This window comes from Hibiscus syriacus, unplaced genomic scaffold (assembly GCF_006381635.1).
Source record: "Hibiscus syriacus cultivar Baekdansim isolate YM2019G1 unplaced genomic scaffold, ASM638163v2 tig00110904_pilon, whole genome shotgun sequence".
NCBI classification, from domain to species: Eukaryota; Viridiplantae; Streptophyta; class Magnoliopsida; order Malvales; family Malvaceae; genus Hibiscus; species Hibiscus syriacus.
The window spans coordinates 200,792-221,187 of NW_024062907.1; the positions used below are offsets into that span (position 1 = coordinate 200,792).

The 20,396-nt window shown below is 36.1% G+C and overlaps 1 protein-coding gene and 1 pseudogene across 1 annotated transcript; one reads left to right on the forward strand and one right to left on the reverse strand.

Annotated features, from left to right (window-relative positions):
- The first annotated feature begins 449 nt into the window (after nt 1–449).
- LOC120146273 lies at nt 450–2,423 on the forward strand. Its single transcript, XM_039159886.1, has 5 exons — nt 450–881; nt 961–1,038; nt 1,306–1,387; nt 1,783–1,925; nt 2,078–2,423. The coding sequence occupies exons 1-5, from the start codon at nt 603–605 to the stop codon at nt 2,285–2,287; spliced, it is 792 nt and encodes a 263-aa protein (XP_039015817.1). The 5' UTR covers nt 450–602; the 3' UTR covers nt 2,288–2,423.
- Nucleotides 2,424–3,166: 743 nt separating this feature from the next.
- Nucleotides 3,167–7,571, reverse strand: LOC120146237 (annotated as a pseudogene).
- Between the last annotated feature and the right edge of the window lie 12,825 nt (nt 7,572–20,396).

Sequence of the window (20,396 nt, forward strand, 5' to 3'; positions counted from 1 at the left end):
AAGCAACTTTTCAAACCGAGGCTTCTGATTCTTATGCTTCTTCCCTGCACACGCACCCGAATGCTCACCACCCTATGTTTACAATTCTTCAATCTTTTAACAACGAAGTGCCTAAAATATTATAAAACACGTCTGCCTGTCTTTCCTTCGGCCTAAACCGCCATATTGTCCTCAAGGCCAACGAAGCTAAAAAAATGACACCTCAGCACCTCTTATGTGCTAAGTCAGCTTTCCGTGAGAGAAATAACGATGCTTAACGGCTTAGTGACTGTTTTGTTACGAGTTAAAAACATTTATGACTGTTTTGTAACTTTTAGAACTTCATCGGTGAGAATAAAATATGACCCAAACTTTAGTGACCGTGAATGTAGTTTGACCTTATATTATTCTTTATCTTTAAGTCACCACTAGACTGACTCGAGAGATTCGACGGAACCTAAAAATGTACAATGCATCTGTACATGGCTGATTGTGTGTGGCTCCAAAACTTCCATCTTTCTTTCGAAGTTGGCCAAGTGAAAAGCACAATCTGCTCCTCCATTTTCTATTTCTATGGTATATGTTAGCACCCTTCTTCGCTCACTCTTGACGCCAGCCACACCATGAAGATGAAACCACCAACTCCTCTACATTTCACCTCCAAAACCCTCAGAACCACCGCACTGTCGACGCAATTCGGCCTCAATTCCCACCGTTTGGGACCGAATTTCAAAAGGGTTTCTGTACTTCACCCTCCTTATGCCGCCGCTAAATTCCCACTCACCGGAACATCTCTTCGTCCAACTGGAATCCCCTCCGTTGCCTTTGCTGCAGCCAATTCCCATTTGGACACCCAGACCTCATCCAGTGACTTGGAAGCTACGGAAGAGCGAATAGAGAAGGTCTGATGTTATATATATGATTCTTTAGATAATATATGGTTTCTCGGACTTCACTCCATTTTTGGATGTAATTTTACAGGCCATTTATCGATGTCGGTTTATGACCCTTCTGGCTGTTTTTGGGTCTTTAACAGGATCAATCCTTTGTTTCATCAAGGTACTAGTGTTTCTCTTCTCATGTTTAATTGGTTATCTTCTACTCTATATCGGCTTCAAGATTTGGTTTCATGGATGTAATATTGTTTACTTACACATGAGGCTTTGAGATTCTAAACATTATGTAAAAATACAAAGAGCTGAAAGCTGATAATATGTCCTGGAGAAAACATAATTTATCATGTTTTATTCAATGTACCACTTGTTAGACGAGGTGGCTTATAACATTGCATTTATGTGTTATCTTAAGTGCACTTATGATATGCAGGGCTGCACTTATATTGTGTCATCTTTCATGGAATATTTTGTCGATCGGAGCAAAGTGATCTTGTTGCTTGTTGAGGCCATAGGTGAGGGTTTGTTCGTTACTGAAAGGTCAATATTTTTGCTCTTATGGATATGGTTATGGATGATAGTGAGTACCAATCAGAGAAGCTACAGAGCTTTCGTTTGTTTCTAGGCTGTCGAAATTAGACACTTACTGCTAGAAATTATATACGTAGATTCAATTGGAACTACAGCATACAAGTAATGCTTAAATATGCAGACAGAAAGCAAGTTCCCTAGTCAAGGTTCATTTAGGTTTTACATAAGAGCAGCTGCATCAGCATCAATTTCCATTAAATATATTACATAAGAGCATGAAGAAACCCTTGACAATTGTAATCATTCGTGTGTGTGTGTGTGTGTGGGGTTAGATCCTATTGAGATGAAGCCACTAATCGCCACTGTATTATTCTTCCAGATGTCTATCTACTGGGAACAGTAATGCTGGTTTTTGGAATGGGTCTCTATGAGCTCTTTGTTTCCAATCTTGATATTGCAAAATCACAATCGAAGGAAAAAGGTACATCGACATCAAATCTCTTTGGCATGTTTGCTTTAAAGGTCAGTCGAATTTTCCCGCTATGTTTTCTTTTTGGTCTTTTCTAGTTGCTGCCTTGAGGATCTTTTGTACTACTAGATTGCGGAATTAACAAATGCATGTATTAGCTTGTCAAATAAAATTTGATTTCTGATGTGGCCGACGTGGTGCCCAGGAACGACCAAGGTGGTTGGAAATCAAATCAGTGAGTGAACTAAAAACCAAACTCGGTCATGTAATAGTGATGCTTCTTCTGATAGGGTTTTTTGACAAGTGCAAGAAGACTGTCATACACACACCACTGGATTTGCTTTGTTTCTCGGCTTCAGTACTACTATCCTCCGGTTGCCTGTTTTTGCTATCTAAGCTCAATGGCTCTACATGAGACTTCAAGTTTTCTCTTCTGTATATACATGTATGTTAGATACAAGGGGTTGTTCCGGCTAGTTTGTTATGTATGTATTGGGGGATGTATTATTCGGAAACTATAAATATAATACATGCTTAAAAGGTTATCAGTCCGTTACCTTATATGATTGTTTAAGTCTTCTACTTGGGCTAGTATAACAAAAATCAACAAACTATTATGAACCAGGACACTTCCATGAAACAAAAAAGATTGGTTAGTGTTATAGATGCAAATTACATGGGAACTCCATCATTATCGTCATCATCACATATATGCATCAACAAGCTATTATGACTCTTTTATGTGAAAAAGTATAGTAAAAAGGCCAGCTTCATAGCCAAAAAAAAAAAAATGAACCTGTCATCACTGTATCGGTTTAGTAGTTCCTTCCAAGCATTTCTGCAAAACATCCCAAACAACCACATTCAATCACCTCGAGATAAAGTCTTATTAAACCAAAAGATTAATTAACAGAGATTATAGTTGATGATGACTGTAGAAACCACTGGATTTAATAGAGTACCGAAAACTCATATAGAAATGTTCCCATCGCCTCTCCCACCATGGACATGTCCACTGCTCTAGTTGTAAGTACTGCGCCCGGCACCATAGCCACTAAAAGGCCCATGATTGACATGGGGATGAGAATTACAGGAAATTGTGTCATAGAGCTCATCCTTCATGTAAGCTGGCTGCAGAAAAAAAAAACACCCAATAGAATTCATACAAACTTCTGTGGAGTATAACTGTAGTATATAGGGCTTAAAGGAAAACCTTGGGATCAAATTTTGACAGTATTCCAAGAGCCTGTATGTCTACGAGGCTGTGACCTGACACATAATCCTTTTCCTTCCCAAGATAGCCCCACGGTTCATCCTTTTTAAACTTCTCATACATGCCTTCAAAATCAAATTCTTCAGTAAACTGTGTGGAGTATAGAGACTGCAAAAATTCAATAATATATAACAGTTATTAGTAGAATTTCAACCTATCCAATACTATCTACACAAGTGAATATTAGACACAGCCTTGAACTACATATTGATCCAATTATATAAAGGAAGAAACTTTTAAACTTCAACTAATAGCAACAATTCACAATATCTATGCATGGATATTCACAAGCATCAGCATTCAGGTTCAACAAAGTAAAAAGGAAGTAGAAAAAAAATGAGCTGACCTGCTGCGCAGAATTCACAGACGGAGAGTGAAAGAATCCAGATGCAAAAGCAGTCGTATCCTTATGACCAGGATAAGTATTCTGTGTTGAAGAAATCACATTGGATCCGGTCTGTGCTAGCTGACCTGGAGTTAACGACGATGGAGATGATGCTTGCAAGGAACATGAAGAGCAAGCGTGAAAAGGCATGGAGTTGGGAAGAACAGATGAAGGGTAGGCATCACCAGCAGGGCTATTAACAACTTTGCCGACAGGTTGAAGTTCAGTAATGTTGGTATCTTCAAAAGATGAAGGAAATGAAGTCATTGTTAGTGATAGATGTGCAGCCTGTGAGGCTTGTGCTCTTATGGGTGAGCAGGATGGCATGCTAGGGGACATGGAACATTGTGCTGGAGTAAAAGAGCCTGCAACAGTAGAATGCGATGAACTGGACGTAATAGATGAAAGCATAGAGTTAACAGGTTCTGGTGAATTTATCAATCCTATAATGGGAGAAGAGTGAAGATCAGGACTGTTTCCAGGACCCTGCGTAGTCATAGGAGATGGCAATATCGGAGGAGATTGGAACGAAATATTCTGCTGTGTTTGAGAAACATTGATTAGTGCTCTACTGCATCCATGGCAATACAACGGAGTGGAAAATAATGGAGAACCAGTGTTTTCAGCAGCCTGGGAATGATTTGACGGATCCACCTGGTAGGCCAATAGATGCGATGGTAAAGCACTCTGATGAGCTCTTATAGCTAATGCAGGGGTATCCTTCCGCTGAGGTGATTCTATTGAAGCTCTACCACCAATTGAAGTTGATGGAGAGGACCCAAGTGGCACACCTGAAAACTGTGACTGCGAAGGGAAGTAACACGAAACAAGAAAATCAATTACACCGAGATTTAACCTAAGATAAAATTTAAATGTCAATACCTGAATAATGGCAGGGTCATTGTGAAGCTGCTCATCCATTTGCATAGGAGGGAAGGACTTAACCCGCAAATCCTGGAATTGAATGTCTCAATAGAAATCAGCTTACACCATAAAACTAATATGTCATATAGCATTCCAAAATTTTTCACATGGATGGTCGAGTGCATACGTATGTTCATATACCCATATGATTAGATAACACACAATCAGATTCAAGGAGAAAAACATTGAAGAGCTCCTACTGGCCAGCCATAAGATATAGCATTACCTTGAGTACAGGAGTCAACCCAAACCCCATTTTTAAATTGTATACCTTAGATGCTTTTACTATAAACAACAGCCTTTTCTATCAAGTATTTTAAATATCATAACTTATCCTTCGCCTTTAAGATCAAACCCGAAACAATGTTTAAGGCTGTGTTTTAAAAGGCGCGAGGCACTCCAAGGCGATTACCTATCCGAGAGCCTCAATTTTTGAGGCGCTTTGAGGCGAGGGATTCACGTACGCGAGGCGCTTAATTTTACAAAACATTTGTAAATATTTTATAATCATACTTCAAACACAAAACAACTTAATAATTAACTTAATAAGCAAAAACACCAAGTAGCATATGTCATATTGTATCTCAAAAAGACAAATAAAAAACATCATCAATAATCAAAATGCCTAAAATGTCATATTGTATCACATCGTTGGTGTGATGTTCCGCTATTGGCTGATACTTTTATGAGACATATTGCAGAGGTGGTTTTGATGGCTACTGGTTAGCTATGCTTTGGTGATGTTTGGAGTGGTGGGTGCTTTGGTTGAAGAATCCTCTGTCGAAAAGTCAAAAGGAGCATTAGATAGGGCTACACGTTCGATCGAGTCGAGTTAAGAAATTTTTTTAAGTTATTCGAGTTGATGAGTCCTATTTTATAACTCGAACTTGACTTAAATTTTTATCGAGTCGAATCGAGTTTTTGAGTTTCTATTTAAATTTAATTGTAAATATTCATAATAATATGATATTATATGATCCAATTTAAATGGTTTTTTATACTCATTTACAATACATATATATTTCTTCATATTTTTTTATATATGATATACATATATTATACAGAGTCGAGGGACTCGACTCATACTTGAAAATCAATCCACTAATTACTAAAAAAATTGAACTACCATTCGAGGTTTTCAAGTTGTATTTTATAACTCTATTTGAACTTGAAATTTTTTCAAGCCGTGTTTTTGAAATTACAACTCGAAGTCAATTCAAGTAGATTCAAAAAATAATTTTTTGACTCGAGTCAAGTTTTTGGTCACCCCTAATATTAGATATGATTTTGAAAGAAAAAAAAATAGTTGAGTGACTAAAAAAGGAATTGCAGGAATATATGAGTGACTAAATATGAGTTTACCCTAAAAGTTATTGTATAACTATGACATTTAGCAAAATCTTTGAAATTCAATAAAATATTTTAATAAAATATTAAAAGAAAGCCCGCAGCATGGACTAACCCAAATCAAGTCCTAAAACAAAATGAATATGGCGAATAACGCGTCCAGGTTCATCTCTTCTGCCCCATACCATCTCATTTATTTAAAATGTCATTCGTCTCTCTCCACTTCTTCCATTGAAAGAATAAAGAAAAAACTAAAAACTCCTTTAAACATTACTGAAATCTTCCATTTCTGTTTCCTCAGAAGAAATGAAAGAGAAAAAACATATGGAAGAGCCTCTTACCATGTCCTTCACAAGCTTCCTCCTGGGAACAACCCTTACGTTCGAGCCAAACATGTTTGGGAAATCTAAAGCCCAATCTAAAATGGGTCATTGTACGTGAATCACTAAACGCATCGCCTTGTCGCCTATCGCTGCCTCATGTACTCGCTGTCGCCTTGGTGGTCGGAGGCTTTCTTCTAAACGTCTCACGCGCCTCAAAGCACCTCAGGCACGCTTTTTAAAACATAGGTTTAAGGGGCATCGAATTCCTCGGCCTAACAAACCTTGGTAATACTTTTAAACTTCAATATTAGTTTTCTGTTCTTTCACTCATTAAGACTGTATTGGAATAACAAAAGCATTGGCAAAAAGTTAAAAAGAACATGCATTGATCATTATAGACAGTCAAATCCCAGCAAGTAACCTTCATAAAAAAGTTAAGAAACAAGAATTGTTTTCATAGGAGTCATAAAAGAAAATCCATCTTTACAAATGATACAATCCACATGGATGAACAATCATTGGGTTAAGATGCTCTATCAAAAACATATGGCATGAGATTGGTGGCGGATTCAAACAATAGAAACTAAGGGCAGATCTATGAAATGCTCTCACTTACTTTAATGTCACTTCCGCGAAAGAGAATGAACTCATAAACTTCATTGCATGGTGGCACTTGTGCACCATCCTTCTTCGACCCTCTGTTCCATAAGATTTTACTGCAACATCAAAAGGAAGACAATATACATCAGAAAACTCAAAAAACAGATGAAGTAACAACAAATTCACTATAAGATTTAACAAATAAGCACCTTGAAACAAATGCCCGATAAAAATTTCATGAACGAAATTCCCAAATTATAAATACAAACTACATTACAGAACAAAAATTAACCTCGCCTAACCTAACTCGAAAAGTCATCATCCAAAGGGCAGAGCATCATCCATTGGCCAAACAGAGAATAGAAAATTATAAAGAAGACACATAAGAGGCAAAAGAGACATGCATTACGTGCGTAGTGAGAGAGTGAGAAAATAGAGGGTACTGTTTCGGAGGCCAATGGTGGAATCTTTGACGTTGAGATAATAAAGAACTCTTTCGTAGCGTACCTTGTACTTAAGATGAGACTAATGAAACTTCCTATGAATGAGTCCATGCCAGGTTTGCACCTGAAATTTGTGAGAAAGGATTGCAGAAGAAGAAGAAAAATAGGTTTACAAAAAACGGATTCTAATTTTTCATTCATAATTTCATTTTTTTCCATTACATCTTATATATTGCTCAAATTGACCAATTATTTAGTTACAGCTGTAATATTCTTTCTAACAAAATAAATGTCTTTGTCCAGCTCAGCTATGGCCCGTTTTCATCCTTGTCTCTGACTCTTTCAACCCACTTGTCCTTCTCAGCCATTTTCCATTCCCCTTCATCCTTTGCCCACGCTAGCATCAGATAAAAAATCATGTAATTTCGAAATCCCCAATTCATTTCTCATTTCCCCCATTTCCTCATCACCAATCCCTAATTTGTGACCCCAAATCCCTAATTTTCCTTCCAGGGCCATGACAATACCTCCTCCTGCAGTCGATGCTTGTCCCCAAGGATCAAAGTCAAGAAATTATGACTTCAACACTGTAAAGTCTTCCCAGATAGCATTTTCTGGTCCCAAATTCGCCCATTGGATTAACAATTGAGTTACTGCCTTTTTATCTTTCTTCACAATTCGTTTGTCTAATACCATATATGGATAAACACGAAGTTGTCCATCCGCATTAACCTCTGGTGGATCTCGAGAGGTAACTGTCTTGTTCCCAATCTTCTTATTTAGTAAACTAATATGAAAAACAGGGTGTATCTTTGAACTATCAGGAAATTGCAATTTATAAGCCACTGACCCAATCCTTTCGATGACTTTGTAGGGTCCATAATACCTCGCAGACAACTTCAAATTTTTTCTGAGGGCCACTGAGGTTTGTCTATAAGGATGTAACTTGAGGTAGACTTCATCACCAACTTGAAACTCTCTATCACTTCTCTTTTTATCAGCATAATATTTCATGCGTGCCTTATCTAGCTGGTATTGTAGAATAATATTCATATTATCCCTCTCTTTTAATGATTGTTGTACATATGCTACTTTAAAATCTGTTAGCCATGTCATAGTAGGGGGAATATATCCATACAAAGCTATGAATGGAGTTGTTCCCAAAGCAGTATGGAAACTTGTATTGTACCACCATTCAGCTTGTGATAACCACTTACTCCAATTAGTAGTTCATAAAACACATTCCACGCAAATACTATTTTAGGCACTGATTTAGTCTCTCTGTTTGACCATCAATTTCTGGATGGTAAGCTGTAGTGAATAGGGCAGTAGTTCCTAGGAGCTTCATTAATTCTATACAAAAAAAGGCTAGTAAAAATTTTGTCTCTATCAAATAGAGCTATCTTTGGTTGCCCATGTAGTTTATAAATCTGGTCCAAGTAGATTTAGCTACATCTGCTGCAGTGAAGGGATGCACCAATGGTAGAAAATGCATACTTGGTAAACTTGTCAATAATAACCAGGATTTAATTATACCTATTAGAAGTAGGGAGACCTTCAATAAAGTCCATTGTAATAAATTCCCAAGCTTGTTGAGGAATTGGAAGAGGTTGTAATAGTCATGGTTTCAATACATGTTCATCCTTTATTCTTTGGCAGATATCACACTGTTGTACATAGTTTTTAACCATGTTTTTCATCCATTTCCAATAGAAATAGATTTCACCCTGTGGTAGGTAGCTTGTATACCTGAATGACCACCTTGTGGTGAGTCATGTAGAGCTTGTAGAATCTTTTGCCTTAAAGAACCAGTTTCCCCAATATAAACCTTACCTTTGTATCTTAGGATACTTTTGGAATAAGACCAGTCTGTTGCCTCTTGGTTGGAAATAGCTAATTTAGTAACCATTTCAGCAACTAGGGAATCACCTTGATAACTTTGCTCAACCTCTTGAACCTAAGTAGGAATGACAACAGTAGCAATCATTTGCTATAACTTACTTCCTCTCATCTCTTCTGGATAATGCATCTGCTGCCAAATTATGTCTTCCCTTCCTGTACTGAATAACATAATCCAGTCCCAATAATTTTGTAAGCCATTTTTTTTATATTGAAGTAGTTAGTTTCTGTTCCAGTAAATGCTTAAGAGCTTCATGGTATGTTTTAATAATAAATGACCTCATTCTAGGTAATGTCTCCATTTAGAAATAGCCATAAGTATGGCTAGGTACTCCTTTTCAAAAATAGATAGATCCAATTGCTTAGGTCCCAGTGCTCTGCTTAAATAAGCCACTGGTTGCCTTCTTGAGACAACTGCTCCTATTCCTCTAGAACTTGCATCTGTCTCCAAACAAAAACTTTTATTGAAATCAGGTAATGTTAGGATAGGATCATGACACATTGCACTTTTTAAAAGTTTAAAAACACTTTACTTTCATCTGTCCATTGAAACTGGTCATCTTTAGCATAGTAGTTAAAGGCTTAGCAATCTCTCCATATACTTTTATAAATCTCCTGTAATACCCTGTCAACCTAAGAAAACCCCTTAAGGATTTAAAAGTTTTTGGCAACTTCCATTGTTGCATTGTCTGTATCTTTGCTGGATCAGTAGCCACTCCCTGCTTAGATATACTGTAGCCCAAATATTCCACCTCCTGTTGACCAAAGAAACATTTTGTTCTTTTAGCAAACAGCTGATTCTGCTTGAGGACTTCCAAAACAGTCCTAAGATGCATGACATGGTCCTTTAGATTAGAACTATAGATGAGTATATCATCAAAGAAAACTAATACAAATTTTCTTAGGTAAGGACCAAACAACTTGTTCATTAATGCTTGAAAAGTAACTGGGGCATTTTTTAATCCAAAAGGCATAAACTTGAACTCAAAGTGGTCATGATGAGTCCTAAAGGCTGTTTTAGGAATGTATTCAGGAGTGATTCTAATATGCCAATACCCTGATCTTAAATCCAGTTTAGAAAAATAGGTTGCTCCAGTTAACTCATCCAACAAATCTTCCATTACAGGAATTGGAAATTTGTTTTTTATAGTTAAGGCATTCAATTGCCTATAATCAATACACTTTCTCCAACTCCCATCCTTCTTCTTGACCAACAAACAAGGAGAAGCAAATGGGCTTTTACTTTTTTGTATTATGGAAGAGGACACCATTTCCTTAATTTGTTTTTCCACTTCTGACTTCTGATGATAGGGCATCATGTAGGGTCTAATGTTCACTGCTTCTGTACCCTCTTTTAGTGTAATAGAATGATCATGTTCTCTTGGTGGTGGCATCCCTTTTGGTTCCTCAAAAACTGAATACTCCTCTAATAAACTGTAATTCAACAGGTACCATATTAGTACTAACTTCCCCACTCAGCATAAAAATTTCCCCTGTTATATCATTGTTCTTCCCCATCAATTTAGCAACTTACTATCTGATATCACTTTGATAGTAGGTGAATTATGTTTTCCTCTTAAAGTAATCTCTCCCCATCTTTTTTAAAACTCATGGTCATATTATTGAAATCCATCAGTAATGGACTATATCTTTTCATCCAGTCCACTCCTAGAACCATATCACTTCCTTATAGAGTTAAAACTCTGAAGTCATGTTAAAACTGAGAACCTTGCATTCCCCATTTTAACTTTTTACTCATGGCTGAACTGTACAACTTTTCACCATTAGCAACTGTAATGGTCAAAGGATGAGTTTGTTCCAATTCCACTCCTTCTTTGGACCATTGACCAGTTATAAAGCTGTGTGTTCTTCCACTGTCTATGAGAATGTTTAGAGGTTTCCCATATATATGCCCTTGAATCCTTAATGTGTGGTGCCTGTCTGACCTGTTATAGCATTTATAAAAATTTCTAGCTCTTATTCTACAGGGTCTATGGCAATAGCCTCATTATTTCCTGTTTCCAGAATTCAAACTCTCATGTATCCTCCAACTCCTCCATTAAATTTAACTGTTTGACCTTGCATTAGTTTCTTGGACTAAATTTCTCTCCATATTTGTAACATAGTCCATGTGTCCTTCTATACTCCACCAATGATTGTTTACTTTGGTTCAAATTCTGAACAACTCCTTTTTGTGATTGATTCAAATTAGTGTGAAGGACCTTGTAGTTGAAGCTCTGTCCTGTAGATACTACTCTAGGCTGGAACCTCAGTTTCCTGTTTTCCACTTCCCAAGTCAATTCAACTAGTTTAGCCAATATAAAAGTAGTGGCTAAAGTTGTGGGATTATGAATTTTAACCCTGTGCTTAATTTCTTCTTTCAATCCACTCAGGAACTAGAAACAAAATACCATTCCTCCAAGAATGGACTATACTGCAGCATGTAAGACCTCAACTCCTCAAACTTCTTATGATAGTCTTCTACAAAATTCTTTTGAATCTGCTTGTTAAACTCTTCCACAATGTCATTACAATTCCGATCACAGAATCTATGACATATATCTGCTGTAAATTCATGTCAGTTCACCTTATGCTTTTTAGCTATATAACCATCAAACCAGGTCTCAGTCTTCCCTGTTAAATACATTGTAGCTAATTCTACTTTCTGACCTTCAGGTACTCTAAAGATTAAGAAATACTTCTGACATTTTCTTACCCAGCTTCTAGGATTTGTTCCATCAAACATTTGGAGTTCTATTTTTGGTCTGAAAACATAGCTTGAATGAACATATTCCTCAATGGATGATTCTCCCATTTCTGTTATGTTTCCCCCCATTTTTAATTTTTGCACATCCAAACTAGTATGAGGTTAATTTTCACAAAGTGGTGGTGTATTAACAGGTTTAGGAGCTAATATTCCAGGTTCACCAGTCTTAAATGTATACTTCTCATGCTCACTAAGAACTGTAACCAAACATGGAAGCTTACCTTCATCTTTGTTTTATTTTGCAACTGCTGGTGGTTGACTCTTTTCTGACTTAGGTGAATCTTTTTCCTCAGCTACCTGATTGACCAGCTGTAGGATTCTCTGCAAATAGCCTCTATTTTCAGTCATCCCTTCTTCCAATGTTTGTATCCTTCCCTCCAGCTTTGATTTCTGTCTAGCCCACCAAGATGGTAGGCCTCTTCATCCTTAACCTCTATTGCTTGTTTGGTACCACCACGTTCCAGTCTTTTGCATCTTTTTTGTTTTACCTAACGTGTAAATTTGTTTGGGATCACTAACTTAGCTCTGATACAAATTGTCAGGTTTGCACCTGAAATTTGTGAGAAAGATTGCATAAGAAGAAGAAAAATAGGTTACAGAAAACAAATTCTAATTTTTCATTCATAATTTCATTTTTTCCATTACATCCTATATATTGCTCAAATTGACCAATTATTTAGTTACAGCTGTAATATTCTTTCTAACAAAATAACTGTCTTTGTCCAGCTCAGCTATGGCCCGTTTTCATCCTTGTCTCTGACTCTTTCAGACCACTTGTCCTCCTCAGCCCATTTTTCATTCCCCTTCATCCCTTGCCCATGCTAGTATTAGATAAAAAATCAGGTAATTTCAAAATCCCCAATTCATTTCTCATTTCCCCCATTTCCTCAACACCAATCTCTAATTCGGGACCCCAAATCCCTAATTTTTCCTTCAAGGGCTATAACAATCCCCTGTATTTTTGGAATTCGACGAAGAATGGTTTGTCATCTCCTAACCAAAGAAAACTGTGGTGAATCTCTCTCTTCTTGATCAAAGAAACAAAAGAAAATAAATCTTGAATTTGATGGATTATTTGAAAAGTTGTGTTCCTTGAATATTCTAATCCTAAGGCTTACACTGCTGCACTGCATCGTGGGAAAATTTTCAGATATTTGTACCAGAAAATTACCGAGCAGATTAAACGACGTCGTTGCAGTGCTCAGTCTAGATTCTAAACGTTAAAGTCTTTTCTTCGTTGAATTGGCAAAATCTGCCAAACTCATGCTTACTTTTTTCTTCTGTTTTAATACCAAACTATATTTTTTTTAAGACATTGTCGTTAATTTTTAATGGTAGGGTATCAAAATGAAACTTAAATGTTAGGTATATTTTTTAGAATTAAATAAAGTTCAAGTACTAGAACGGGATAAAAATAATAGTTTATATACTGAATATGCAATTTACCTTATATTATATAGAGAAGTTTAATAGTATTTTTTATATTACCCAATATTTGTGTAGACACTAATTTTCGTTCATTTTATTATTTTTATTATGATATAGTATGTATGCATATATTTATATTTATTACATGTTTTTTATTTACAGGTTCAAACCCCAAAGCCCAACAACCCCAAATAAATCCAATAGTCCCAAATAAACCCAACAGTCCAACCCGAATGCAATCTGAGCGGACCCGAACGACCAAGCATTTTACCCGAATTAGTTAGGGTTTTCTAACCCTAATCCTTCTTTTCCTTAGAAACCGCACAACCAAACACACAGGGAATAGCCGACCAAATCGAGGACTCTTGGAGAGTCCTCACACCTCACGCCTCACACCAACGACAACACACCACCATTACCAAAATTTCCGGCACACAACCAAGGCAAAAAATAGAAAAATATATTAGTGTTTGAGTCATAATAGGAGTCCAAAATCAAGGAAAAACAAAGACTATAAATATGTGCTAAGATGTAACCGAGAGAGGACACGTAAAATTCAAGAAGAAATACAACAAAGAAAATCGAGAGAAAAAATAGAGAGATTCGGTGGAAAAAAGAAAAAGTCGAGAGATTGTTAACCCACAAAAACAAAGCAAAGGAGATAAAGAGGAGAATCTCATATCGAAAGGCTAAAATCTCTAAGGTCGTCGAAGCCATCATTTCCCAAGAGGTAATCCTTAGATCTAGGAGGTTTTGGGCGTTTTTGGGGTTATTGAGGGTGTTTTTCGGGTAGAGGAAGCTAAGAGGAATCTTTGGGAGTGGTTTGTCCTCTCATCCGGTCGTCGGCGTCGCCGGGCGCCACCACAAGCTCCGTCGTAGCCTCTCCTCGGTTTTTTGGAAATGCATCAAATGAGGATGACGTGAGGAAGCCTTTAGGTTAGGCTTATATATCCTCAACGAAACGACGTAGTTTCGATGAGGATCGGTGGGCATTTTTTTGCGTGTGGGTAAATACCAATTTAGGTCCCTCTATCATTTGTAATGTTTCATTTTAGCCATTGAAGTAAACTTTGTTTTCTTTTATTTCGAGCATTGATGTTTTAATATTTTCAATTTAATCCTTTGTATATATACATATTTTTTTCTTTTTTGTTACAATTAATTTTTTCCTTTATTTATTTTATTTAATCTAATATATTTATATATTTATTTTATATTTTTTTATATATTTTATATTTTTATATATGTATTTTTTTATTTTATTTATTCAATTTAACATTAATATTTATTTATATATGTTTTTATACTTTTTTTCTTTTAGTTTATTTCTTTTGATTATTATCTTCATTGGCCATGTGCTAGATTTTGCCTTTATTCCAAGGTCATGGTGCTACTTTTCCTTTTCAAAAAGGATTATAATTATTCTTGTAGAATATGTTCAGTAAAAGTTACATTGTTTATGTAAATAATCATTTTGTCTGGGTTAATATTATTATTATTATTATTATATTAATTTTTTTATTTTAACATTTCGTAATTTAATCTTTTAAAATTCTTTCTTTTTGTTTATAATTCAATATTTTATTTTACCATTTAACATTCTTTTTGACTTTTTCAGTAGTAATTTCAATCGGTCAAAGGTGAGCAATTCAAATTGAATTTTTAATTTAAATTTTCGTGACTAAGACAACCGACAAATTATTTGGTACCGAAAGGGCAATACAATGGTGCTAATCCTTCCTTGACTGTAACCGACTCACGAACTCGACACATCTTTGGTAAAACCCATATCAGGTAAGATGGTGTTCGATCAACCTAAACATTGTTTTAAAATGATCAATGATGACTCTAACATTTTTATTCAAGTCGAAGCCCAATTCTGAGCCCACCCGAAAGACGGTCGTGACAGCTTGGCGACTCTGCTGGGGAAAGGTAAGTGAGTCAAGCCGAAATTAATTTTCGGTTGTCTTTTTAAGAGAAAATAGTAAATTTTAATTTTAATTTATTTATTCGATTCCAATGATTTATTTTTGATTATTTTTCAAATAAATAGTTGTACTTACATTTTTCAATGATTTCATATCTTTAATTTTTTCAATCTAAGGCTCTATACCCGAGCTCCGAACCCTTTTAAGTAGGGGTGAAAGCGACGCATTCGTGAGAATTTATTCTCTGCATAGGCCTAGTAAGTAAACTTCGGGATTCATATATCTTATGTTTTGTGTGAATTTATTCACCGTGCGGACATAAGGGAATGTATCCTCTAGAGTTTAACTTAGTCCACATGATCTTGTAATGGGCTTAGGACTAAGGGTCTGGCAAACCTAAGGGGCACCAGCAAGGAGAACTAGGGTACCTTCTTTATAACCTAAACTGGGAGACTACAAGGAGTTATTACCCACCCCAAAACCTCAGCTAGTTTGAGATTATTTCCTACTTTATTCTCTGTTCAAAAGCATGTGAACTAGAAGTTTATGTGGTTAGGACTTGTTCAAAATCAACTTGTGGGATATATATCATGTGGGGTAGGACTTTTTATTTTCATTATTGCTTTAATTTACCTCACTAACTCTTTTCATTTTGTTCTCTTTCATTTTATTTTCATCATTCACATCATTCACATCATTCAAAAGAGGTATTGATCCACAAAAACGTGTTTGTTAAATGTAAATAGATTGCATTAATGGACAAAGGGGTTGTAATACAAAAGTTAAAAAACGTAAAAGTCCGGCTATGGTCAACTCATAATGGACCATGATTTACACTGAGCACACAAAAGTCAACTTTTTGAGCTGGCAAAGGTTGCAAGGCTAGGCGAGAAAAAAGTTATTGACCTGGAGAGTTCCTTCAAAGACAACAAGAACAAGATGGCAAAACGATAGCTGAAACTGGAGACCATTTTTGACTAATTCAAGAAATAAGCATATAAACTTCAGATAGTTCCTATCGATGAAGGGCTCCAATGGTGTTTCCATTAGGTAACAGACTCAGCAGAGAGTGAAAGCCAGAAATGCAGCCATTCGAGATTTCTTGGGACAAGTACAAAAAGTAACTCAGAGTGGCTGAAACGGTTCGACAGGGTATTCAACCAGTGACAGACGAATCAACCTGTCAGAAGCTGTTCGAGGACTAGAAGAATATACTTTAAAATGTTTTTGTCTATTAAGAAATAACACTTTTGTCCCCAATAAGGATTATTTATAATAACAGACACATTTTTGGATCAATGCCTCGAACATTTCATGCATCATGCATTTAAACATATTTTGCAATTTCTTATTTTCATTTCTTTACATTTGCATCGACTAACAGAAAAATGTCTCACCAAAAAGGGGGAAAAATACTGGATATACCACCTCAAGCATTGGACACGTTCCATCCACATAATACCTGCTCAAAGAAGAAGAACATGACAGCCAAGATTGCTCGACTTGAAGAGAACATGCTAAGGTTACGGAAGGAGTTGGAAGAAAAAATAAATCAAAATCAATAAAATACCTTGGATTCCATCACTAGGAACCAAGACTTATTGGTTGACCAGATTGTTTCAAGGTTGTCTAGCCTGAATCGAATGAATGCCCTAAGGCAGGGGCATCTGATGGGGTAGTTGTACCACTTACTCCACAGTTGGTAATTTCACTTGGAATCTTACCAGGACATCAAGGGGATTCATCTTCCACGAAAGCACATGCCTTTGTAACCAGCCTTCAAAATAGTTCAGATTATCACCACATTCCAAAATTTGGTGAGGAAGTTAAAACAAAGATGGTAGAAATAACCATTAAACAAGGATGTAGGTCGAGTAGAAAACCTCCCCTGAAGAAGAAAGAATGAGAGATCATCAGCATTTTCAAAACTAACAAAGGCATTACAATCTCCAAATCAAAACCAGTTGCAGTTGTATCATCAGGTACTTATAAGCAAGATTCGAGAGAACCAAGGAGAGAAATGGAAAAAGAGCATTTCGATCCCATTCACATGATATATAAGGAGCTTTACCAATAGCTGTTTGATGTACATGTGGTGTCACCATATCCAGAGAAACCTCTAAAGCCCCCATACCCTAGGTGGTATGACGAAAATGCGCACTGTGAATATCATGGTGGTGTTCCGGGACATGCTATTGAAAATTGCCTTGCCTTTTAGAGGATTATCCAAATAATGCACAACAGGAGCTGGATTCATTTCAACAATTTAGAATCACCCAACGTTGTACAGAACTCTCCGTCTAATCATCAAGAGAATGAGGAAAATGCAATCACCAAGTAGAAGGGTAAAAAGGCTAAAACCAGAGTCTCCGAAGTGAAGTCACCTCTTGCTTGGGTATGGAGGCAAATGATAAATGTGGGGTTTCTTGCACCACATCCTAGGACATCAGATTCCAAAGGTGGCATTCATTGCTGTTATCACAATGAAGATGGACATGATGTATAAGAATGTGCTGAATTTAGAGCCTTGATCCAGCTAATGATGGATAAAAAAGACTTGGAATTTTACGATGAAAGCAAGGACACTCCCGAAACAGAAATTTGTGCGTATGAGGGTATTTCAAAAGAAGCCATGACAAGTGAAACAATTGAGAAATGGGGAGCAAGTGCAAATGAAGGCCTTATTCCAACTAATGGGGCATCCTAATGAGGCTTTATTCCATTTTACAATATCCTGTTTGAACTTGTTTTTTTTAACTTTCTCATATTTCCTTTTGTAACTTGTTTTTTAAACTTTCTTTTTATAAGGATATTTAAGTGAATTTATGCTGAGTATTGAATCAAATTTACAACTTGAAATTCTTTGAATATCAACTGAATTAAAAAACTCTGTAAATGATCAGAGTTATAAATCTTTGACATTGTGACATGAGTAAAAAGTGGTAAATTAACGACCTTTGATTTTAACCCAGAAAATACGCTCGAACACCATACCATTCTCTTGTAAGAACCGATATAACCTTCTCCTCTCATAAGGTAATGAACAAGAGGCTTGGTATTAGGTATGCATATGAGAGAAAACATGGGGCATATCTTGTGTATGACATTACTATACTTTTATTGAGGACGTTCAATGATGATAATGATATTTACAGATGGAATAGCCGAGTAGGTGAATCTAGTTTAGGTCAATCGCTTGGAAATTGAACTCTAAAGATGAGATTCATTGACTTTCAACAACACCTAAACTATAACATGTTCTTCTTGACAAACTTAAGAAATTGGAACCGTATACCCAAATTATAATATTATATATATACAATAAAGCTTGAGTTGTCACTCTAGAGCAATTGATTAAATGCCCTGGCTTTATGGATAAGATTCAACTAGCCTGATAAAGGTGATTATAATATTGAGTTGTCCCTCCAGAGCAATTGGTTAAATGCCCCGACTTTATGGATAAGATTCAGCTATCCAGACAATGGCAAATTAAATCAAATTTATCTAAATAAGAAGTTTCGGGAAAGATGGACTAAGGGAGTTAAGGAACACCTGTTATAGTCAATTTCACATGAGCACTCAGGAATTTCATCTTTAGACCGATATTTCTGCACTGCCTTTATTAGAGGAGCCTAGGAAGCTTGAACAAATGGAAGATTTTAGAGAATCAAAATAGAAGGTCTAGTAATTGATTATGCTAGTTGTGTCATTTTGTCCGCATCCGATTAAAATACCAAGATGAGAAAGAGGGGCATGTTGCGATGTTAAAAAAAGAAATGACATATTGGTGCCTGAAACCTTAGAAATTAGAAAGCCAACCTGAAGCCAACTTATTTATTTGGATATTTGTCAAAGAACTATAACTCTGAAAGCATTAAAGAGTTATTGATTAATTTGATATTTTTGAACTCATGTTTATGATTTGATTGCGAGCCTGAGTTAAGAGGCAATGTTTTCTTATATTCTTTTTTCCTGAAAAGAAAGGAGAAAAACATTTTTCAAACAGGATAGTCTCAAATATGAAAAGTCCTTAAAGCTGAAACCCGAGAAGAAAATAGGGGCATAGTCGATTCCAAGGACAAGACCAACAGGCAAAAATGAGGCTCCATCCAAGAGATAAAAAAAGAGCTAATTCATGTTGCATACATCTTAACTCAAGGCAAGAAGGGTTATCTATCAACAAAGACCTTCGAGTTTGATTACATTCAGCTCAAAGACATATCAAATTTACAGCATAGCTCAAGGAGAGAAGGGTTATCTGTCAACCAAAACCTTCGAGTTCGATTATATTCAGCTCAAAGACATATCAAATTTACAACATAGCTCAAGGTGAGAAGGGTTATATCAACAAAGACCTTCGAGTTCGATTACATTCAGCTCAATGACATATCAAAGTTGCAGCATAACTCAAGGCGAGAAGGGTTATCTGTCAACAAATACCTTCGAGTTCGATTCCATTCAGCTCAAGGGTATGTTGAATTTACAACATAGCTTAAGTCGAGCAAAACTATATGTCAACAAAAACTATTGAGTTGATTTCATTCAACTCGATGACGTATCAACTACTTTCTGGTTAAAGTTTAAACCGAGATCTTTATGTCAAGACTTGGGTTAATTGTACTTTAGTGACAAGAAACCATCTTCCAGTAGCATAGCTTAAGTCGAAAAAAGTTATCTGTTAACGAAAATTTTGAGTTCGATTTGTTCAGCTCGAAGGCCTATCAATCACATGGTGGAGTCAAGGAATTATTTTCCAGTCGAATTTTCAAACCAAGGTATTTAAACTGAGAAGAAGTTTGAAGTTGACTATAATTTGGCAACATTCCGATTCAAATTCCTAATTACAGCTTCAATCTCATATCATTTTAAGATGGAACTCGACTTCGTGACGGATGAGTCATCCGCAACTCAATTTAACAAGGAGTTATTTCTAATTGAAATATTAGAGTCAATTTCAACTCCACAAAGGAGAATATTAGACTCAGGAACCCCTTCATACCGAACGAAAATTTGTGTCGTTTTATCTTTGTCCTAGATTTTGTTACACGAAAAAAGATAAAGAGAGGCAGTTGTGGACACTAATTTTTGTCCATTATATTATTTTTATTATGATATAGTACATATGCATAAATTATTACATGTTTTTTATTTATAGGTCCAAACCCAAACCCCAACAACCCCAAATAAACCTAGCAGTCCAACCCGAA